Source organism: Oncorhynchus gorbuscha, linkage group LG25 (assembly GCF_021184085.1).
Source record: "Oncorhynchus gorbuscha isolate QuinsamMale2020 ecotype Even-year linkage group LG25, OgorEven_v1.0, whole genome shotgun sequence".
Lineage (NCBI taxonomy): Eukaryota > Metazoa > Chordata > Actinopteri > Salmoniformes > Salmonidae > Oncorhynchus > Oncorhynchus gorbuscha.
Window position 1 is genome coordinate 46,239,898 of NC_060197.1, and position 24,554 is coordinate 46,264,451.

Consider the following 24,554-nt stretch of genomic DNA (forward strand, 5'->3'; position numbering starts at 1 on the left):
TGATAATCAAATGATATGGAAGTTTCCAATGTAGTTTCAACGCCCACTAATTATGTTGGTAAGAGCATGTCAATGTGCAGCCTCTGTTGGCTGTGGCCTTCTGTGCTTGAGATATATATTTAACCTTTACTTAACCAGGCAAGTCAGTTAAAGAACAAATTCTTATTTTCAATGACGGCCTAGGAAGAGTGGGTTCACTACCTTGTTCAGGGGCAGAATGACAGATTTGTACCTTGTCAGCTCGGGGATTCGAACTTGCAATCTTTCAGTTACCAGCCCAATGCTCTAACCACCACACACACGCACGCACGCACACACACACACACACACACACACACACACACACGCACGCACGCACGCACGCACGCACGCACGCACGCACGCACGCACGCACACACACACACACACACACACACACACACACACACTATAGGTGTACCGGTGCATCACTACGCCAAAAACTCTTCCCCCTAACTAACTATTTCTCTCATGTCGTTCTCTAACCTACCTACCCCCTCCATTTTCCAATATATTTTCTACCCCTTCTTCTCCTTCTCACCGTGAAGCTGAATGGAAAAAGAGGGAGTGAGTAGAAAAAGAAGAAACCGGTCGAACAGGTAGTAGCCTAACCCAGGTTTGGTTTGTCACCGTTATGTCTGTGGCGCATGCGCGCTGGTACCTGTGCTTCCTGAATAAAGGAAAGGACTAGCCTACCTGTGTCGTGCATGGACCAACCTCTGAATTCACCGTGTTGCGTGGCGCTGAATCGGAATATCAGCAGTCTTACCTGACAAACTCCCGTTACTTTAAGTCGAGGAATAGAACGTAACCTTGAAGTACGGGGACACCTGAACAAGATAACTCACCTGTAAGCGACGGCATTGCTGTTTTTGTGGAGTGTGTGGGCTTGGGGAGAAAAAGAACGGACACGCACAGAAAAGAAAAACGGGATAGAAGACTGAAACTGCGGAGCTACAAAGTTTGTTGTAGAGGTGGAGAACAGAAAGGAGGGAGGACTGCGGGAAGAAACAGAAGGGAACGATCCTTCCCGTTTTTTTTCTTTCACGAGTGGAAGGTATATTTTTTGAAGTACTTTTTTCACCAGTTTACCTGGAGCGTATTGATTCTACACAAACTTGACCGAAGAGGACAGTTTAACCGTAAAAAAACAACCATGCCGCGAGCCTTCCTGGTAAAGAAGGCGAGATACTCGCCCTATAAGCGGAACTGGAGCGAGTTGCCAGACGACGAGCGCGGGGACGTATATATACCAGGTGAGAGAGCTCGAGGATGGTGTTCCGTTAATGAACCATTTTGTTTCGGTGGAGCACGGCCAGCAGCACAGAATAAAATAACGGGAAATCAGAGTTCCATGACATTATTAAATAATTTTTAGGCTATAATTCATGATACATTGAAACGGTTTTTTGTTGTTGTTAAACTCACAATCTTAAACTGTTACAATTATGTATCCAAAAGAGTAGGCGATCCGGCAGGGAAGTTTTGGCAACTTTTTTTATAATGTCATTTTAGGCCATATTCCAGGATAAATCATAGGCTAAGATAACTTTTAACAACTTTCTTTGTGATTTTATTTAACTTTTTCTGTCTTAAGGTAGGCTAATGTGTTTCAGTGTTGACATATTGCCTTGGAACAGGCAAGGCCCAATTTATAGCGTGTCATTGTTCCCATTTTGCCACAAAGATAACCACGACACCGTTACACCTCCTTCGGTCCGACCTTCAGACCCGAGTAGTTTCCTTGTTGGCGAGGGTGTGAATACGGTTGCAACACTGCCCCAATCTACCTCACCCATACATACGGCCTGTCATATCGTGACTGTGCCTTGGTTGACCTATAGGCAGCCTAATCTCCTTCATAAAACAAGTGGATCTTGATTTGCAATAATAGATTGCCAATGTAGTCCTACTGTGTAGACTAGAACAGATAGGCATGTCAACTGTTTGCCATGCAGTCTAAAATTAATTATATTTATTTAGTCATAGTCTGCACAGTAGCCGAATACTTGCCACTGTTTTTGAGGAAGGTTTAACCTCCAATTCAGCCTTTGATGACAAACCAGTCACACCGATTGCATCTCCTCCATGCAAATTTCAACGTACTTTTAAGTGTATGTCTCTCTTTCGCGATCTTGAGAACAATCGCCATTGTGCCGCTGGGGTGTTTTTATTGTTAGGGGCTGTGGTATCAGATAACTGAACCTAACGGGTTACTCAGCCACTCCCTGCCCTTACCCCCCCCCCCCCCCCCCCCCCCCCCCCCCGTGTGTGTGTGTGTGAGAGAGACCCCCTTCCTCCACCACCGTTAACTTTTAATCATTACCCTTTACCTCCTTTAAAGGTCTATGGTGCTGAAACTAACCGGTAGATTAGAATTCACTTCCTGAACTAATGTTTTTTTTAAACATTAAAAACAGTTTGAATAACAAACAAAAAAAACCTCTCAGTAAGTTGTTTTTGATGATGTGCATTATTTGATTAGTGTAAAACGTTTTTATGAAACCATTTTAAAATCAAGGGCTATTTACCTCTAAAGATTTAAACTTGAGGTTATGGGGTGAAGCGCCAAAACAACAGCAGGCGTTCAGGTGACAACACTAGTAGCCTAGTTATTATCCAGCTATGTGAAGTTGCCTGCCCCACCGCCTCGACTTGTCACTCCAACTACAGCTGTGATCACTGTCCAAACAATGCTTCCGTGGCGTTTATCACCGTTACCCGTTTAGCATAGGTTAGGTTACACATTTCTCTCCAATCATTCTGAGCAAGATAATTATATAAGTGTAGAATAGACAAACTATGAAACGTCTTTGCTTAGTAGCTATTGTATTATTATTTTTTTTAAACTTTATAGCTTCGATGAATAAAGAGAACAGGAAATATTTTTTTTTTCAAATTGAGAAATAACCCGGTGCATAAATGCCTGTGCAAACTTGGGTAGAATAAATATTCCTTGAGTGCGCGGGAAGCTTGTGTGTGTGCGCGTCCCCGCGTTCTGGTTAATGTTTAGGCCAGTAGATGCTGGGTGAAGTAACGGACTACAGCTAGGCTACTACCTTCCTCTCCCCTACACACGGGCATACACCCTTAGCAAACACAGCACACTGCAGCATTACGGTCCGATCTATTGTTGACTCTCTCTCTCTCTCTCTCTCTGTCTGTCTCTCTGCACGCGAGGTTCTAAACTATTTTTAGTTTATATAATTATATTAGGTCTACAGTGGGCCTGAACAATGTACTTCTCGAAAAAAAACAGTTAGTTTCAGACTGTTAGATAGCATAAATTCGTTTTTCAAAGACGAGATTGGACCAGGTTTTCGAATATCATCAGTATCATATCTGAACGGTCATTGTTCGCCTGGAGTCGCGCGGCGCTGGTGTAGAAGGGAGGGGTGAGCAAACAGCTCGAGATTAACTCACCAACATGTCTAATCGTGTGTGTGTGTGTGTGTGTGTGTGTGTGTGTGTGTGTGTGTGTGTGTGTGTGTGTGTGTGTGTGTGTGTGTGTGTGTGTGTGTGTGTGTGTGTGTGTGTGTGTGTGTGTGTGTGTGTGTGTGTGTGTGTGTGTGTGTGTGTTATCATTTAATTAAAGTGAAATATGGCTTCAGTTGAGCCATTAAAAAAACGGGTACTTTAAACGCAACTTCATCCTATTCCTATATGACGACCGGGAAGGATACCGTTATGACCCACACAAAACAATGGCTCTCGCTCTCATAAATTTGCATGTTGATTTGCGAGTTATCCGATTGTCTCCTGACCTGTTATAGAATCAACAGATTCATTGTGTGCTCTACTATTCATTGGGCTCTGGAGTGGCACAGCTGTCTAAGGCACTGCATCTCAGTGTAAGAGGTGTCACTACAGTCTCGGTTCAAATCCAGGCTGTACCACATCCGACCTGATGGGAGTCCCTACCCAATTGCTGGGGTAGGCCGTCATTGAAAATGAGATTTTTTTTCCTCTTAACTGATTTTCCGAGTTAAATATTTATTTGTGGTAAAAAATAAACATTACTGATTTTACAGGACACACACACACACACTTACTTCAACAATTACTGGCTCTAGGTGTTTGTAATGTAGTCAAATTGGAACGTCCCTGATCAAATATCATTAATAGTAACTAAGGATGTGCATCATTACCTTTCAAGACCATTCCATACTTATCGATACAATTTTAGTATGTTACAGATTTATTTTTTATTTTTTTCATTTAGGTTTTGAGGTTGGACTTTTAGCACGTAGGGCATGCCAATTGGGTGTCACCTCGTTAGTTTGTGTTAGCTTGTCCATCTCGTTAGTCCAAAAGTTTTTCACCTGTGCTGGCCCAGGTGATATTTAAGAGTGGCTGGCCCACTGCATAAGTTGACTTGAGAGTTAATGCCAGGGGTGTAAAGGACTTCAGTAAAATACTTTGAAGTACTACTTACTTATACTTTGAGTATTTAAGTACTTAAGTAAATACTTTGAAGTACTACTTAAGTAGTTTTTGGGGGGGTATCTGTACTTTTTTATTTATATTTTTTGACAACTTTTACTTCACTACAACATTCCTAAAGAAAATAATGTACTTTCTACCCCATACATTTCCCGTGACACTCAAATGTCGTCGTTGAATGCTTAGCAGGACAGGAAAATGGTCCAATTTACACACTTATCAAGAGAACATCCCTACTGCCTCTCAACTGGCGGACTCACTAAACACAAATGCTTCATTTGTAAATGATGTCTGAGTGTTGGAGTGTGCTCCTGGGTATCTGTAAATGATGTCTGAGTGTTGGAGTGTTGGAGTGTGCTCCTGGGTATCTGTAAATGATGTCTGAGTGTTGGAGTGTGCCCCTGGCTATCTGTAAATGATGTCTGAGTGTTGGAGTGTGCTCCTGGCTATCTGTAAATGATGTCTGAGTGTTGGAGTGTGACCCTGGGTATCTGTAAATGATGTCTGAGTGTTGGAGTGTGCTCCTGGCTATCTGTAAATGATGTCTGAGTGTTGGAGTGTGCCCCTGGCTATCTGTAAATGATGTCTGAGTGTTGGAGTGTGCCCCTGGCTATCTGTAAATGATGTCTGAGTGTTGGAGTGTGCTCCTGTGTATCTGTAAATGATGTCTGAGTGTTGGAGTGTGACCCTGGGTATCTGTAAATGATGTCTGAGTGTTGGAGTGTACCCCTGGCTATCTGTAAATGATGTCTGAGTGTTGGAGTGTGACCCTGGGTATCTGTAAATGATGTCTGAGTGTTGGAGTGTACCCCTGGCTATCTGTAAATGATGTCTGAGTGTTGGAGTGTACCCCTGGCTATCTGTAAATGATGTCTGAGTGTTGGAGTGTGACCCTGGGTATCTGTAAATGATGTCTGAGTGTTGGAGTGTGACCCTGGGTATCTGTAAATGATGTCTGAGTGTTGGAGTGTACCCCTGGCTATCTGTAAATGATGTCTGAGTGTTGGAGTGTACCCCTGGCTATCTGTAAATGATGTCTGAGTGTTGGAGTGTGACCCTGGGTATCTGTAAATGATGTCTGAGTGTTGGAGTGTGCCACTGGGTATAGGTAAATGATGTCTGAGTGTTGGAGTGTGACCCTGGCTATCTGTAAATGATGTCTGAGTGTTGGAGTGTGCCCCTGGGTATAGGTAAATTATGTCTGAGTGTTGGAGTGTGCCTCTGGCTATCTGTAGACACATAAAAATGACATTGTGTCATATGGTTTGCTTAATATAAGCAATTTGAAATAATTTTTACTTTTACGTATATATTTTTGCAGTTACATTTACCTTTGATACTTAAATATATTTCAAACCAATTACTTTTAGACTTTTACTCAAGTAGTATTTTACTGGGTGACTTGTACTTGATGCATTTTCAATAAGGTATCTTTACTTTTAGGCAAGTATGACAATTGGGTACTTTTTCCACCACTGGTTCAAGCATTTAGTTGTCTCTCCCTATTTTATTTTCTAGACAAACAATCCTTTATCTGATCTTCTCTGTTTATGTTTTGCTCCAGTTTTTTGGTTTGCTTCCTGTCTTTAAGTTTGGTGTGGGTTTTTTCCTTTTTGTTTTCGTCTTCAGGGTGAATTTAGTGGGCGGTGGTGGGTGTCTTTCAGGTTCCAGTTGTTGTTGCTAGGCAACTTCCAGTCGACACCCCCCATGAGTGTCTTTTAAGAACCCCTCCTAAAACCCCACCTGTTTAGTTTTGGTTGTTGTCAGTGACTTTGTTCGTTCTCCCTTCCGTTTGAGCAACGTTTGTTTGGTTTTCTAGCTTGGGAACGTAAACACTATGAACCGATTCGGTTTGATTAGAAAACAAATCAATTCGGTTGGATGTGATGTGATGCACTAGCATTTGCTGTATAAACACATTAGTTTTCCCTTCTAAATTCAAATCTGCTGTGTGTGTGTGTGTGTGTGTGTGTGTGTGTGTGTGTGTGTGTGTGTGTGTGTGTGTGTGTGTGTGTGTGTGTGTGTGTGTGTGTGTGTGTATGTATTTACTATGTAGGCACCTGAGCAGACATAAGGGAGAATTAGCCATCTACCACTATCAGATTAGGGCCGTAAGGGAGAATTAGCCATCTACCACTATCAGATTAGGGCCGTAAGGGAGAATTAGCCATCTACCACTATCAGATTAGGGCCGTAAGGGAGAATTAGCCATCTACCACTATCAGATTAGGGCCGTAAGGGAGAATTAGCCATCTACCACTATCAGATTAGGGCCGTAAGGGAGAATTAGCCATCTACCACTATCAGATTAGGGCCGTAAGGGTGAATTAGCCATCTACCACTATCAGATTAGGGCCGTAAGGGTGAATTAGCCATCTACCACTATCAGATTAGGGCCGTAAGGGTGAATTAGCCATCTACCACTATCAGATTAGGGCCGTAAGGGTGAATTAGCCATCTACCACTATCAGATTAGGGCCGTAAGGGAGAATTAGCCATCTACCACTATCAGATTAGGGCCGTAAGGGAGAATTAGCCATCTACCACTATCAGATTAGGGCCGTAAGGGAGAATTAGCCATCTACCACTATCAGATTAGGGCCGTAAGGGTGAATTAGCCATCTACCACTATCAGATTAGGGCCGTAAGGGTGAATTAGCCATCTACCACCCCGCTACCACTATCAGTGGGGCAGCAGGGGGCGGCAGGTAGCCTAGTGGTTAGAGTGTAGAGGTGGCAGGGTAGTCTAGTGGTTAGAGTGTAGAGGTGGCAGGGTAGCCTAGTGGTTAGAGTGTAGAGGTGGCAGGGTAGCCTAGTGGTTAGAGTGTAGAGGTGGCAGGGTAGCCTAGTGGTTAGAGTGTAGACGTGGTAGGGTAGCCAAGTGGTTAGAGTGTAGAGGTGGCAGGGTAGCCTAGTGGTTAGAGTGTAGAGGTGGCAGGGTAGCCTAGTGGTTAGAGTGTAGAGGTGGCAGGGTAGTCTAGTGGTTAGAGTGTAGAGGTGGCAGGGTAGTCTAGTGGTTAGAGTGTAGAGGTGGCAGGGTAGCCTAGTGGTTAGAGTGTAGAGGAGGCAGGGTAGTCTAGTGGTTAGAGTGTAGAGGTGGCAGGGTAGCCTAGTGGTTAGAGTGTAGAGGAGGCAGGTAGTCTAGTGTTTAGAGTGTAGAGGTGGCAGGGTAGCCTAGTGGTTAGAGTGTAGAGGTGGCAGGGTAGCCTAGTGGTTAGAGTGTAGAGGTGGCAGGGTAGCCTAGTGGTTAGAGTGTAGAGGTGGCAGGGTAGCCTAGTGGTTAGAGTGTAGAGGTGGCAGGGTAGCCTAGTGGTTAGAGTGTAGAGGTGGCAGGGTAGCCTAGTGGTTAGAGTGTAGAGGTGGCAGGGTAGCCTAGTGGTTAGAGTGTAGAGGTGGCAGGGTAGCCTAGTGGTTAGAGTGTAGAGGTGGCAGGGTAGCCTAGTGGTTAGAGTGTAGACGTGGTAGGGTAGCCAAGTGGTTAGAGCCTTGGACTAGCAAGGTTACAAGGTTACCCGAGCTGACATGGTACAAATCTGTCGTTCTGCCCCTGAACAGGCAGTTAACCCACTGTTCCTAGGCCGTCATTGAAAATAAGAATTTGTTCTTAACTGACTTGCCTAGTTAAATAATGGTAAAATAAATCAGTAATCAGTCATTTTTGCAGATTAAGAGTTTGAGCTAGTAATGTATAAATATTTATTGCTTAGAAATTAGCTATGAGAGAGAGAGAGAGAGAGAGAGAGAGAGAGAGAGAGAGAGAGAGAGAGAGAGAGAGAGAGAGAGAGAGAGAGAGAGAGAGAGAGAGAGAGAGAGAGAGAGAGAGAGAGAGAGAGAGAGAGAGAGAGAGAGAGAGAGAGAGAGAGAGAGAGAGAGAGAGAGAGAGAGAGAGAGAGAGAGAGAGAGAGAGAGAGAGAGAGAGAGAGAGAGAGAGAGAGAGAGAGAGAGAGAGAGAGAGAGAGAGAGAGAGAGAGAGAGAGAGAGAGAGAGAGAGAGAGAGAGAGAGAGAGAGAGAGAGCTATGAGACAGAGAGGAGAGAGACAGAGAGAGAGAATGACATCGGTTGTCACTCAACTAATAAAGCCTAATATCACGCGTTGCCATTTTAATATTTTGAATGCTGAAGGTGATCAGGAACAGGTCGTCTACTTCTCATTGGTCAGCATGCGAAGCTGAGCTCAGTTTGACAAAGGCTACTGATATTACCTGGAGTTGTTCAGCATATAACATGACTTATAGATCCCATGTCTTGTCAACGCAGTTGAATCAGTTGTCACAAAAGATGAGAGGTATTTTCGGAGATGGGAGTTTGAATCGTTTTTTTCCCCTGACCGACGCGTGCTATACGGATCCGTTTTTCTTTTTGTGGGGGGGTGACGAGGACCGATGCACTTGCGTCTAAAGCATTTGAATCGGTGACCGATGGGCATCGGTGAATCTTTACAATTTCTCTGTGTTTCTAATAGAGGTTGTATGTAACCGATTGAATAGGATAAGTAACCTTTGCTACTGACACATGTGCACACAGAGCAGTGAGGCACATATACTGTGTGTGTGTGTGTGTGTGTGTGTGTGTGTGTGTGTGTGTGTGTGTGTGTGTGTGTGTGTGTGTGTGTGTGTGTGTGTGTGTGTGTGTGTGTGTGTGTGTGTGTGTGTGTGTGTGTGTGTGTGTGTGTGTGTGTGTGTGTGTGTGTGTGTGTGTGTGTTTAAGGAGCGTAATAGCACCAACCTGTGTCTCTGGACTGGCTGGTCAGACTGGTCCAACGGTAACTAGACTGTGTGTGTGGCATGGGCCTTCTCTGTCATACTTTAAACAGACAATTAGACACCACCCACGCTCTTATCTTCAACTTTTTCTCTGTCCTTCTAGTGTGCGTGACTGTGCCATAATAAATACAATTCTTAGGTTATATCTTATATATATTCTTATATCGGATCCTTTCTCCCTCTGTCCGTTTCAGTGTCTGTCTTCCCCGTGCCCTTATTGGAGGAAACTGAAGCCAGTCCAGCAGAGACCGCCCCCTGTCTCGCCACGACGACGCACTACGAATACACCAAATACACACAGTCACACTCGGTGCGCAGCGTGATGACCCCTACAGCGGAGATGCCTTCGTGCACGGTGCTGGGTCAACCCCAGAGCCCTGGTCGGGAGTTAGAGGTCACGGGGTTAGAGGTGAAGAGGAGGGCACAGAGCAGTACCTATGTCCGCTCCAAAATCAAGGTGAGTGACTGAGGTATTTAAAAAAAATGTATTTTTAGTTATGTAATCGTGTTTGGTTTCCTGAAAATATAAGACTCCAATTATCGCAGGTGACCAACTTTTTTTATTCTCTCTCACCCCATCCTTCTCAATCCCTCTTCTATCCCATTCTCTCCTTCTCAATCCCTCTTCTATCCCATTCTCTCCTTCTCAATCCCTCTTCTATCCCATTCTCTCCTTCTCAATCCCTCTTCTATCCAATTCTCTCCTTCTCAATCCCTCTTCTATCCCATTCTCTCCTTCTCAATCCCTCTTCTATCCCATTCTCTCCTTCTCAATCCCTCTTCTATCCCATTCTCTCCTTCTCAATCCCTCTTCTATCCCATTCTCTCCATCTCTCTCTCTTTATCCCATCTTCTCCATCTCTCTCTCTTAATCCCATTTTCTCCATGTTTCTCTCTTTATCTCTGTCTCTTCTATAGGTGACTACAGGTGAGCTACCCAGTCAGATTCCAATACCTCCCCAGCCTTCCATCCCTGAAATCACCACACCTGTTTCCTTGACGACGTCCCCTACTGCCCTGGTCTCCACAGTAACGAAGTCAGGGACAGGTGCTCAGGCGTCATTTGTGTGCAAGGTATGTCACAACCCTCTCTCCCTTCTAACCCATTCTCTCCATCCCTGTCTCACTCCTCCTCTCCCTTCTAACCCATTCTCTCCATCCCTGTCTCAATCCTCCTCTCCCTTATAACCCATTCTCTCATCCCTGTCTCAATCCTCCTCTCCCTTCTAACCCATTCTCTCCTTCCCTGTCTCAATCCCCCTCTCCCTTCTAAGCCATTCTCTCATCCCTGTCTCAATCCTCCTCTCCCTTCTAACCCATTCTCTCATCCCTGTCTCAATCCCTCTCTCCCTTCTAAGCCATTCTCTCCATCCCTGTCTCAATCCTCCTCTCCCTTCTAACCCATTCTCTCCATCCCTGTCTCAATCCTCCTCTCCCTTCTAACCCATTCTCTCTATCCCTGTCTCACTCCTCCTCTCCCTTCTAACCCATTCTCTCCATCCCTGTCTCAATCCTCCTCTCCCTTCTAACCCATTCTGTCCATCCCTGTCTCAATCCCCCTCTCCATCCCTGTCTCCATCCTCCTCTCCCTTCTAACCCATTCTCTACATCTTTCTATCTGCTATGCCAGAAGAGCTTTCACCCTCTCTTTACTCATCTCTAATCATCCATCTTTCTCTTCCTCTGTAACCATCTCTCATCTTCCTCCATCTCTAATCCATCCATCTATTCCTCTGTAGCCCATCTGTCTCCATGTCTTCCTCCCTAGCCCATCTCTTTCTCCTCTTCCTCCCTAACCCATCTCTCTCCTCTTCCTCCCTAACCCACCTCTCTCTCCTCTTCCTCCCTAACCCACCTCTCTCTCCTCTTCCTCCCTAACCCACCTCTCTCTCCTCTTCCTCCGTAACCCACCTCTCTCCTCTTCCTCCCTAACCCACCTCTCTCCTCTTCCTCCCTAACCCATCTCTCTCCTCTTCCTCCCTAACCCATCTCTCTCCTCTTCCTCCCTAACCCATCTCTCTCCTCTTCCTCCCTAACCCATCTCTCTCCTCTTCCTCCCTAACCCACCTCTCTCTCCTCTTCCTCCCTAACCCACCTCTCTCTCCTGTTCCTCCCTAACCCACCTCTCTCTCCTGTTCCTCCCTAACCCACCTCTCTCTCCTGTTCCTCCCTAACCCACCTCTCTCTCCTGTTCCTCCCTAACCCACCTCTCTCTCCTGTTCCTCCCTAACCCACCTCTCTCTCCTCTTCCTCCCTAACCCACCTCTCTCTCCTCTTCCTCCCTAACCCACCTCTCTCTCCTGTTCCTCCCTAACCCACCTCTCTCTCCTCTTCCTCCCTAACCCACCTCTCTCTCCTCTTCCTCCCTAACCCACCTCTCTCTCCTGTTCCTCCCTAACCCATCTCTCTCTCCTGTTCCTCCCTAACCCACCTCTCTCTCCTGTTCCTCCCTAACCCACCTCTCTCTCCTGTTCCTCCCTAACCCACCTCTCTCTCCTGTTCCTCCCTAACCTACCTCTCTCTCCTGTTCCTCCCTAACCCATCTCTCTCTCCTGTTCCTCCCTAACCCACCTCTCTCTCCTGTTCCTCCCTAACCCACCTCTCTCTCCTGTTCCTCCCTAACCCACCTCTCTCTCCTGTTCCTCCCTAACCCACCTCTCTCTCCTCTTCCTCCCTAACCCACCTCTCTCTCCTCTTCCTCCCTAACCCACCTCTCTCTCCTCTTCCTCCCTAACCCACCTCTCTCTCCTCTTCCTCCCTAACCCACCTCTCTCTCCTCTTCCTCCCTAACCCACCTCTCTCTCCTGTTCCTCCCTAACCCACCTCTCTCTCCTGTTCCTCCCTAACCCACCTCTCTCTCCTGTTCCTCCCTAACCCATCTCTCTCTCTCCTGTTCCTGTGTAACCCATCAGATGTGTCAGAAGGTGTTCCAGTACCAGAGGATGTTGAACCGACACCTGAAGTGTCACAGTGATACTAAGAGACACCTGTGTAACCACTGTGGTAAAGGATTCAACGACACCTTTGACCTGAAGAGACACGTCAGAACACACACAGGTAGGACACACACACACACACACACACAGGTAGGACACACACACACACACACACAGGTAGGACACACACACACACACACACAGGTAGGACACACACACAGGTAGGACACACACACACACACACACACAGGTAGAACACACACACACAGGTAGGACACACACACACAGGTAGAACACACACACACAGGTAGGACACACACACACACACAGGTAGGACACACACACACACACACAGGTAGGACACACACACACACACACAGGTAGGACACACACACACACACAGGTAGGACACACACACACACACAGGTAGGACACACACACACACACAGGTAGAACACACACACACAGGTAGGACACACACACACAGGTAGAACACACACACACAGGTAGGACACACACACACACAGGTAGAACACACACACACAGGTAGGACACACACACACACACACACACACAGGTAGGACACACACACACACACACACACACAGGTAGGACACACACACACACACACACACAGGTAGAACACACACACACAGGTAGGACACACACACACACAGGTAGAACACACACACACAGGTAGAACACACACACACAGGTAGGACACACACACACACACACACACACAGGTAGAACACACACACACAGGTAGAACACACACACACAGGTAGGACACACACACACACACAGGTAGAACACACACACACACACAGGTAGGACACACACACACACACACACACACACACACACACAGGTAGGACACACACACACACACACAGGTAGGACACACACACACACACACACAGGTAGAACACACACACAGGTAGGACACACACACACACAGGTAGAACACACACACACAGGTAGGACACACACACACACACAGGTAGAACACACACACACAGGTAGAACACACACACACAGGTAGGACACACACACACACACACACACACAGGTAGAACACACACACACACACAGGTAGGACACACACACACACACAGGTAGGACACACACACACACACACAGGTAGGACACACACACACACACACACACACACACACACACACACACACACAGGTAGGACACACGCGCACACACAGGTAGGACACACACACACACACACACACACACACACACACACACACACACACACACACACACACACACACACACACACACACACACACACACACACAGGTAGGACACACACACACACACACACACACAGGTAGGAAACACAGGGGTAGGAGATACACACACACACACACACACACAGGTAGGACACACACACACACACACACACACACACACACACACACACACACACACACACACACACACACACACACACACACACACACACACACACACACACACACACAGGTAGGACACACACACACACACAGGTAGGACACACACACACACAGGTAAAACACACAGGGGTAGGAGATACACACACACACACAGGTAGGACACACGCGCACACACACACACACACAGGTAGGGGGCACACACACACACAGGTAGAGGAGACACACACACACACACACACACACACACACACACACACACACACACACAGGTAGAGGAGACACACACACACACACACACAGGTAGGACACACACAGGTAGGACACACACACACACACAGGTAGGACACACACACACACACAGGTAAGACACACACACACACAGGTAGAACACACACACACACAGGTAAGACACACACACACACAGGTAGGACACACACACACACACACACAGGTAGAACACACACACACACACACACACACACACACACACACACACACACACACACACACACACACACACACACACACACACACACACACACACACACACACACACACACACAGGTAGAACACACACACACACAGGTAGGACACACACACACACACAGGTAAGACACACACACACACAGGTAGAACACACACACACACACACACAGGTAGAACACACACACACACAGGTAGGACACACACACACACAGGTAGGACACACACACACACACAGGTAAGACACACACACACACAGGTAGAACACACACACACACACAGGTAGAACACACACACACACAGGTAGAACACACACACACACACACACACACACACACACACACACACACACACACACACACACACACACACACACACACACACACACACACACACACACACACACACACACACACACACAGGTAGGACACACACACACACAGGTAGGACACACAGGGGTAGGAGATACACACACACACACACAGGTAGGACACACACGCACACACACACACACACACAGGTAGGGGACACACACACAGGTAGAGGAGACACACACACACACAGGTAGAGGAGACACACACACACACACACAGGTAGGACACACACAGGTAGGACACACACACAGGTAGGACACACACACACACAGGTAGAACACACATACACACACAGGTAAGACACACACACAGGTAGAACACACACACACACACAGGTAAGACACACACACACACAGGTAGGACACACACACACACACACACACACACACACACACACACACACACACAGGTAGAACACACACACACAGGTAGGACACACACACACACAGGTAGAACACACACACACACACACAGGTAGGACACACACACACACACACAGGTAGAACACACACACAGGTAGGACACACACACACAGGTAGGACACACACACACACACACAGGTAGAACACACACACACAAGTAGAACACACACACACAGGTAGAAAACACACACACACACACACACACACACACACACACACACACACACACACACACACACACACACACACACACACACACACACACACACACACACACACACACACAGGTAGGACACACACACACACACAGGTAGGACACACACAGGTAGGTCACACACACACACAGGTAGGTCACACACACACACAGGTAGGTCACACACACACACAGGTAGGTCACACAGGTAGGACACACACACAGGTAGGACACACAGGTAGGACACACACACACAGGTAGGACACACACACACACACACACACAGGTAGAACACACACACACAGGTAGGACACACACACACACAGGTAGAACACACACACACAGGTAGAACACACACACACAGGTAGGACACACACACACACACACACACACAGGTAGAACACACACACACAGGTAGAACACACACACACAGGTAGGACACACACACACACACAGGTAGAACACACACACACACACAGGTAGGACACACACACACACACACACACACACACAGGTAGGACACACACACACACACACAGGTAGGACACACACACACACACACACACACAGGTAGAACACACACACAGGTAGGACACACACACACACAGGTAGAACACACACACACAGGTAGGACACACACACACACACAGGTAGAACACACACACACAGGTAGAACACACACACACAGGTAGGACACACACACACACACACACACACAGGTAGAACACACACACACACACACAGGTAGAACACACACACACACACAGGTAGGACACACACACACACACAGGTAGGACACACACACACACACACAGGTAGGACACACACACACACACACACACACACACACACACACACACACACACACACACACACAGGTAGGACACACGCGCACACACAGGTAGGACACACACACACACACACACACACACACACACACACACACACACACACACACACACACACACAGGTAGGACACACACACACACACACACACACACAGGTAGGAAACACAGGGGTAGGAGATACACACACACACACACACACACAGGTAGGACACACACACACACACACACACACACACACACACACACACACACACACACACACACACACACACACACACACACACACACACACACACACACACACACACACACACACACACAGGTAGGACACACACACACACACAGGTAGGACACACACACACACAGGTAAAACACACAGGGGTAGGAGATACACACACACACACAGGTAGGACACACGCGCACACACACACACACACAGGTAGGGGGCACACACACACACAGGTAGAGGAGACACACACACACACACACACACACACACACACACACACAGGTAGAGGAGACACACACACACACACACACAGGTAGGACACACACAGGTAGGACACACACACACACACAGGTAGGACACACACACACACACAGGTAAGACACACACACACACAGGTAGAACACACACACACACAGGTAAGACACACACACACACAGGTAGGACACACACACACACACACACAGGTAGAACACACACACACACACACACACACACACACACACACACACACACACACACACACACACACACACACACACACACACACACACACACACACACACACACAGGTAGAACACACACACACACAGGTAGAACACACACACACACAGGTAGGACACACACACACACAGGTAGGACACACACACACACACAGGTAAGACACACACACACACAGGTAGAACACACACACACACACACACAGGTAGAACACACACACACACAGGTAGGACACACACACACACACAGGTAAGACACACACACACACAGGTAGAACACACACACACACACAGGTAGAACACACACACACACAGGTAGAACACACACACACACACACACACACACACACACACACACACACACACACACACACACACACACACACACACACACACACACACACACACACACACACACACACACACACACAGGTAGGACACACAGGGGTAGGAGATACACACACACACACACACACAGGTAGGACACACACGCACACACACACACACACACAGGTAGGGGACACACACACAGGTAGAGGAGACACACACACACACAGGTAGAGGAGACACACACACACACACACAGGTAGGACACACACAGGTAGGACACACACACAGGTAGGACACACACACACACAGGTAGAACACACATACACACACAGGTAAGACACACACACAGGTAGAACACACACACACACACAGGTAAGACACACACACACACAGGTAGGACACACACACACACACACACACACACAGGTAGAACACAAACACACACACACACACACACACACACACACACACACACACACACACACACACACACACACACACACACACAGGTAGAACACACACACACAGGTAGGACACACACACACACAGGTAGAACACACACACACACACACAGGTAGGACACACACACACACACACAGGTAGAACACACACACAGGTAGGACACACACACACAGGTAGGACACACACACACACACACAGGTAGAACACACACACACAAGTAGAACACACACACACAGGTAGAAAACACACACACACACACACACACACACACACACACACACACACACACACACACACACACACACACACACACACACACACACACACACACACACACACACACACACACACAGGTAGGACACACACACACACAGGTAGGACACACACACACACACAGGTAGGACACACACAGGTAGGTCACACACACACACAGGTAGGTCACACACACACACAGGTAGGTCACACACACACACAGGTAGGTCACACAGGTAGGACACACACACAGGTAGGACACACAGGTAGGACACACACACACAGGTAGGACAAACACACACAGGTAGGACACACACACACACAGGTAGGACACACACACACACAGGTAGGACACACACACACACAGGTAGGACATACACACACACAGGTAGGACACACACACACCGGTAGAACACACACACACCGGTAGAACACACAGGTAGGACACACAGGTAGGACACACACAGGTAGGACACACACAGGTAGGACACACACAGGTAGAACACACACAGGTATGACACACACAGGTAGAACACACACACACACAGGTAGACCACACACACACAGGTAGACCACACACACACAGGTAGACCACACACACACAGGTAGAACACACACACACAGGTAGGACACACACAGGTAGGACGCACGGACAGAAAGCCGAACAGACTCACCAATACACCACACCAACCATTAACCACTCACCCCTACCCTTCACTCCACCCTACCTACCCTTCACTCCACCCACCACCCACCCCACTCCCCTTCTCTCCACCTAGTGCTACTCCATCTCCTCTCATTCCGCTTCTCTCCCTCCATCTCTAACCCTTCTCTCCCTCCATCTCTAACCCTTCTCTCCCTCCATCTCTTACCCTTTTCCCCTTCCATCTCTAACCCTTTTCCCCCTCCAGCTCCAACCCTTCTCTCTCTCTACCTCTAACCCTTCTCTCCCTCCATCTCTAACCCTTCTCTCCCTCCATCTCTAACCCTTCTCTCCCTCCATCTCTAACCCTTCTCTCCCTCCATCTCTAACCCTTCTCTCCCTCCATCTCTAACCCTTCTCTCCCTCCATCTCTAACCCTTCTCTCCCTCCATCTCTAACCCTTCTCTCCCTCCATCTCTAACCCTTCTCTCTCTCCATCTCTAACCCTTCTCTCTCTCCATCTCTAACCCTCCTCTCTCCATCTCTAACCCTTCTCTCTCTCCATCCCTGACTCAGAAGAGTATAACTTTTTCTGCAGTTGTGCCAAGATTTTGACTTATGCCTAGTGTTTCCCCAAAATCAAGTAATTGCCTGAGCGGGAATCAAACCCAGGCCGCGGTGGTAAAAGAACCGAATCTGAACCACTGGACCAAAAGGGAGAGAGAAAAAGACAATTCGCAGTGAGGGAGCTAAACAGCGATTTTATTCCTCGGCTCACTTTTTGTCTATTCCCAAATGCAACTACTTGCAATCTAAGGGGATGTAGCTCAGAGGAATAGAGCATTAGTTGAAAGTACGAAGACCTGGGGGCAATCCTCAGCAGCTCCGAGAAACCACCAAACTCAGCAGATTCATTTCTCAAAGGGAACATATGCTTCTGCCGAACCTCTGACCATCTAGGGGATGGCGTTTGACTACATTTGTCACCCTTCGATAGCTCAGTTGGTAGAGAGGAGGACTACTCCATCTCTAACCCTTCTCCCCTCCATCTCTGACCCTCCTCTCTCTCCATCTCTAACCCTTCTCTCTCTCCATCTCTGACCCTTCTCTCTCTCCATCTCTAACCCTTCTCCCCTCCATCTCTGACCCTTCTCTCTCTCCATCTCTAACCCTTCTCCCCTCCATCTCTGACCCTTCTCTCTCTCCATCTCTAACCCTTCTCCCCTCCATCTCTGACCCTTCTCTCTCTCCATCTCTGACCCTTCTCTCTCTCCATCTCTGACCCTTCTCTCTCTCCATCTCTGACCCTTCTCTCTCTCCATCTCTGACCCTTTTCCCCCTCCATCTCTAACCCTTCTCTCTCTCCATCTCTAACCCTTCTCTCTCTCCATCTCTAACCCTTCTCTCTCTCCATCTCTAACCCTTCTCTCTCTCCATCTCTGACCCTTCTCTCTCTCCATCTCTGACCCTTCTCTCTCTCCATCTCTAACCCTTTTCCCCCTCCATCTCTAACCCTTCTCTCTCTCCATCTCTAACCCTTCTCTCTCTCCATCTCTAACCCTTCTCTCTCTCCATCTCTAACCCTTCTCTCTCTCCATCTCTGACCCTCCTCTCTCTCCATCTCTAACCCTTCTCTCCCTCCATCTCTCTCTAGGAGTGCGTCCCTACAAGTGCTCTCTGTGTGACAAGGCCTTCACCCAGCGCTGCTCTCTAGAGTCTCACATGAAGAAGATCCACGGTGTGACCCTGCAGTACGCCTATAAAGAGAGACGCAACAAACTCTACGTCTGTGAGGAGTGTGGCCACACCGCCCCTTCCCAGGATACACTGCTCAAACACTACCACGCCCTACATCCCAACTCCGCCTTCCTGAGGGGGAAGGGGCTGAAAGGGGGGAGAGGGGCAGAGGGGGAGGAGTCGATGCCTGGGTCGCCGCTTTCGAATGACCAGGATAGTGATGATACTACAGGGTCTGGGGTGCAGTAGAAAGAAGGGGCTGAAGGAGAGGGGAAGGGTAGGAATACAACGGTTGTCTCTGTTGAAACTGTCGTCGGGTAAATCTGAAACGTTAAGGGAACGTCCATTTGAAATATGAGACCTGTTGAGATTAGGATTGAGATTATTCTAGGTTTCACCTGGAACTCTCCTCCCGATGTAGATTGTCTGTACAAAAAAAAAACACAACTCTATATATTCAGTAAAGGGATTAATATATTTAAATATGTACTTTGCTATGAATTTATACAGTGTGTTTTAATGCTATTATGCATTTGATTGATGAAAATAACCAATGTTTGTTTTGGGGTTTACACTACTGAAAGTTCCAAATGGTGGTTTATGGGAAATCTTTTGCACAACTACTGTACACTGTAGTACTACTATAAGATGCTGTATCTACTGCAATACCAAGGTTGGGCTCAATTCCTTTTCAATTCTCGTCAATTCATAAAATACACTGTAATTCAAATGCTCTTCTATGCTTTTTTTGAGGAAAATTTGGACTTGGTTTTACATTCTGAATGAACTATAACTGTACAATTGAAATGGAATTGACCCATAACCCTTGTCTTATGCAACTGCAACGACTGTTGAAAGAAAGAGATTGTGCAACAAAGTGCCGGTCATGTTTACATTCATATCCAATAGGACTTGGAAAGGATCCAACTATTACAGAAGAGATTTACTACTTTCATACTGGAAAAGCACAGTGAGATTATTCTAGCCTGGTCCCAGGTCTGTTTGTGTTGTATCTCCACTCCACTATAGCCTGGTCCCAGGTCTGTTTGTGTTGTATAGCCATCTCTCCTCTACTATAGCCTGGTCCCAGGTCTGTTTGTGTTGTATCTCTCCTCCACTATAGCCTGGTCCCAGGTCTGTTTGTGTTGTATCTCTCCTCTACTATAGCCTGGTCCCAGGTCTGTTTGTGTTGTATAGCCATCTCTCCTCCACTATAGCCTGGTCCCAGGTCTGTTTGTGTTGTATCTCTCCTCCACTATAGCCTGGTCCCAGGTCTGTTTGTGTTGTATAGCCATCTCTCCTCTACTATAGCCTGGTCCCAGGTCTGTTTGTGTTGTATCTCTCCTCTACTATAGCCTGGTCCCAGGTCTGTTTGTGTTGTATAGCCATCTCTCCTCTACTATAGCCTGGTCCCAGGTCTGTTTGTGTTGTATAGCCATCTCCACTCCACTATAGCCTGGTCCCAGGTCTGTTTGTGCTATACAGCCATCTCTCCTCCACTATAGCCTGGTACCAGGTCTGTTTGTGTTGTATAGCCATCTCCCCTCCACTATAGCCTGGTCCCAGGTCTGTTTGTGTTGTATAGCCATCTCTCCTCTACTATAGCCTGGTCCCAGGTCTGTTTGTGTTGTATCTCTCCTCTACTATAGCCTGGTCCCAGGTCTGTTTGTGTTGTATCTCTCCTCTACTATAGCCTGGTCCCAGGTCTGTTTGTGTTGTATCTCCACTCCACTATAGCCTGGTCCCAGGTCTGTTTGTGTTGTATAGCCATCTCTCCTCTACTATAGCCTGGTCCCAGGTCTGTTTGTGTTGTATCTCTCCTCTACTATAGCCTGGTCCCAGGTCTGTTTGTGTTGTATAGCCATCTCCCCTCCACTATAGCCTGGTCCCAGGTCTGTTTGTGTTGTATAGCCATCTCCACTCTACTATAGCCTGGTCCCAGGTCTGTTTGTGTTGTATAGCCATCTCCCCTCCACTATAGCCTGGTCCCAGGTCTGTTTGTGTTGTATAGCCATCTCCCCTCCACTATAGCCTGGTCCCAGGTCTGTTTGTGTTGTATAGCCATCTCCCCTCCACTATAGCCTGGTCCCAGGTCTGTTTGTGTTGTATAGCCATCTCTCCTCTACTATAGCCTGGTCCCAGGTCTGTTTGTGTTGTATAGCCATCTCCACTCCACTATAGCCTGGTCCCAGGTCTGTTTGTGCTATACAGCCATCTCCCCTCCACTATAGCCTGGTCCCAGGTCTGTTTGTGTTGTATAGCCATCTCCCCTCCACTATAGCCTGGTACCAGGTCTGTTTGTGTTGTATAGCCATCTCCACTCCACTATAGCCTGGTCCCAGATCTGTTTGTGCTGTATAGCCATCTCCCCTCCACTATAGCCTGGTCCCAGGTCTGTTTGTGCTATACAGCCATCTCCCCTCCACTATAGCCTGGTCCCAGGTCTGTTTGTGTTGTATAGCCATCTCTCCTCTACTATAGCCTGGTACCAGGTCTGTTTGTGTTGTATAGCCATCTCCACTCCACTATAGCCTGGTCCCAGATTTGTTTGTGCTATACAGCCATCTCCTATGGTGTTTGACAAGACTATATCCATAGAATTGGCAAGACAATACACAGATCTGTTACCAGGCTAAGATTATATAGGATTTACATACTGATTCTCAGGTTAGAATACACTCCACTATATAATGCTGTTGGTTTTGATATGTTTTCTATTAGTGGGGTTAATGTATAGAAACATTATTATCCTTTTCATATCAATGTGTTTAAACTTGTTCTGGTTGTTTTCATATATTTTTTTTTTGTTGTTGTTGTTATTGTTTTTATTAAGTGTGATTTGGGCACTTGATTCTTGGCCAGTGTATGTGTGTATACTGTATAAGTGCCTGACTACTCATAAGGGAAAGACAACCAAAAGGGTACAGAATTATATTATACTGTACTTTCTGTAACTGTACAATATAGTATATACACTGAAATATATATATAAAGAGGTTTTTCTATTTATGAAAAGGTGTTTGAATGATTACTATATTAATGGGGTTTTTGTTTTCTATGAATATTTTTTTTTTACAATCATTCTAATGTGACTTGTATCAAATTGTCTTATATTATATGTATCAGAACTCGGAAACTTTGAAATTTCCAACTTGGAAACTCGTCGTAGAAAAATTAGGTCAAATTTTTGGTTCCACTAGGAAAGTATCATAATCAACCAATTGGAAACACTACGTAAAAAAAAAAAACGTATGCAAATTTGAACTCTTGAGGTTCTGATTTTCCGAGTTGTCTTGAATGCGGCATTTCAAAGACTTTCTTCCCTTGTTGCCAATTTGACTTGTTTAAGGTCTTGTTTTCCTGGTGTGTTTGGTGGCTGTGGTGGGTTGTGGATGCTGCTGTATATTCAGTTACTCTTACTTTGACAATCATGGTGAGATTGGTTGTTGCTCAATATTAAATCTGTTTCCTGTAAAGTATCAGTCTTCTGCCTAGTGTGTGTGGGAGGGAGGGAGGGAGAGGTGATAGACAGAGGGGGAGAGAGAAAGAGAGAGGGGAGCAAGAGTGGATGAGGGAGAGAGAGAGAGAGAAATATAGAGAGTAGGTGGGTGTAGACGTCTGTGAGGCAGTAGATTCCTGTTGGTCGTTGTTGGGTCTTGTTGGTGGAATCCAACGGAATCTCTACTTATGCGTTCTGTTCCCGAGGGACGATTCTGAACGTTAACGGCACATGGGAACCTGCCTGCTTTGCATAAGGGAAAACCGTTGCATAACGGTCTATTTATGGAAATCATTGGGCTACGCATTTGTAGACTAATAGATAGCAAACAATAATACCCCTTTTGAAAGTCGCATGTTTACGGACGTAATATTTCATTATAATGATTTGAAAGTGAGAAAGTAAACCAACGGTGTTTCAGTTATTGTGAATATTTATACAAAAGGTTAACCATTGGTTTCCATGTAGGCTCCCTAACTCGAGTTTATTTACATTTTCGTCATTTAGCAGAAGCGACTTACAGGAGCAATCATTTTATTTTATGTCCTTAACCTTCATTTAACTAGGCGAGTCAGTTAAGAACTCATTCTTATTTACAATTACGGCCTACCCTGGCCAAACCCACTACAAACACTGGGCCAATTGTGCGCCGCCCTATGGGTCTCCCAATCACGGCCGGTTGTGATACAGCCTGGAATTGAACCAGGGTCTGTAGTGACGCCTCGAGCACTGAGATGCAGTGCCTTAGACCGCTGCAGCGCTTCGGAGAGTTAAGTTCCTCGCTCAAGGGTTCATGATATAATTATTTTGTGCATGAAGCTACACTGTAGCATGTTGTCTACTTGATACAATATATATATATTCACTTTTACAGTCGCATTCTCATCGACAGATGGCGCAATCGGATTGTAATCAAACTTTCCTCCATTCAGGGAACATTCTACAAATGCAAGATAAACACTTACTGTACACTGATTAAACCGGGTTTAACAGT

The 24,554-nt window shown here is 46.8% G+C and overlaps 1 protein-coding gene across 1 annotated transcript; it reads left to right on the plus strand.

Moving 5' to 3' along the window:
* Positions 1–705: 705 nt before the first annotated feature.
* LOC124014187 (putative transcription factor Ovo-like 1) lies at positions 706–21,167 on the plus strand. The gene is made up of 5 exons (XM_046328945.1): positions 706–1,274; positions 9,420–9,682; positions 10,144–10,299; positions 12,138–12,282; positions 19,979–21,167. The coding sequence occupies exons 1-5, from the start codon at positions 1,175–1,177 to the stop codon at positions 20,308–20,310; spliced, it is 996 nt and encodes a 331-aa protein (XP_046184901.1). The 5' UTR covers positions 706–1,174; the 3' UTR covers positions 20,311–21,167.
* Positions 21,168–24,554: the final 3,387 nt, after the last annotated feature.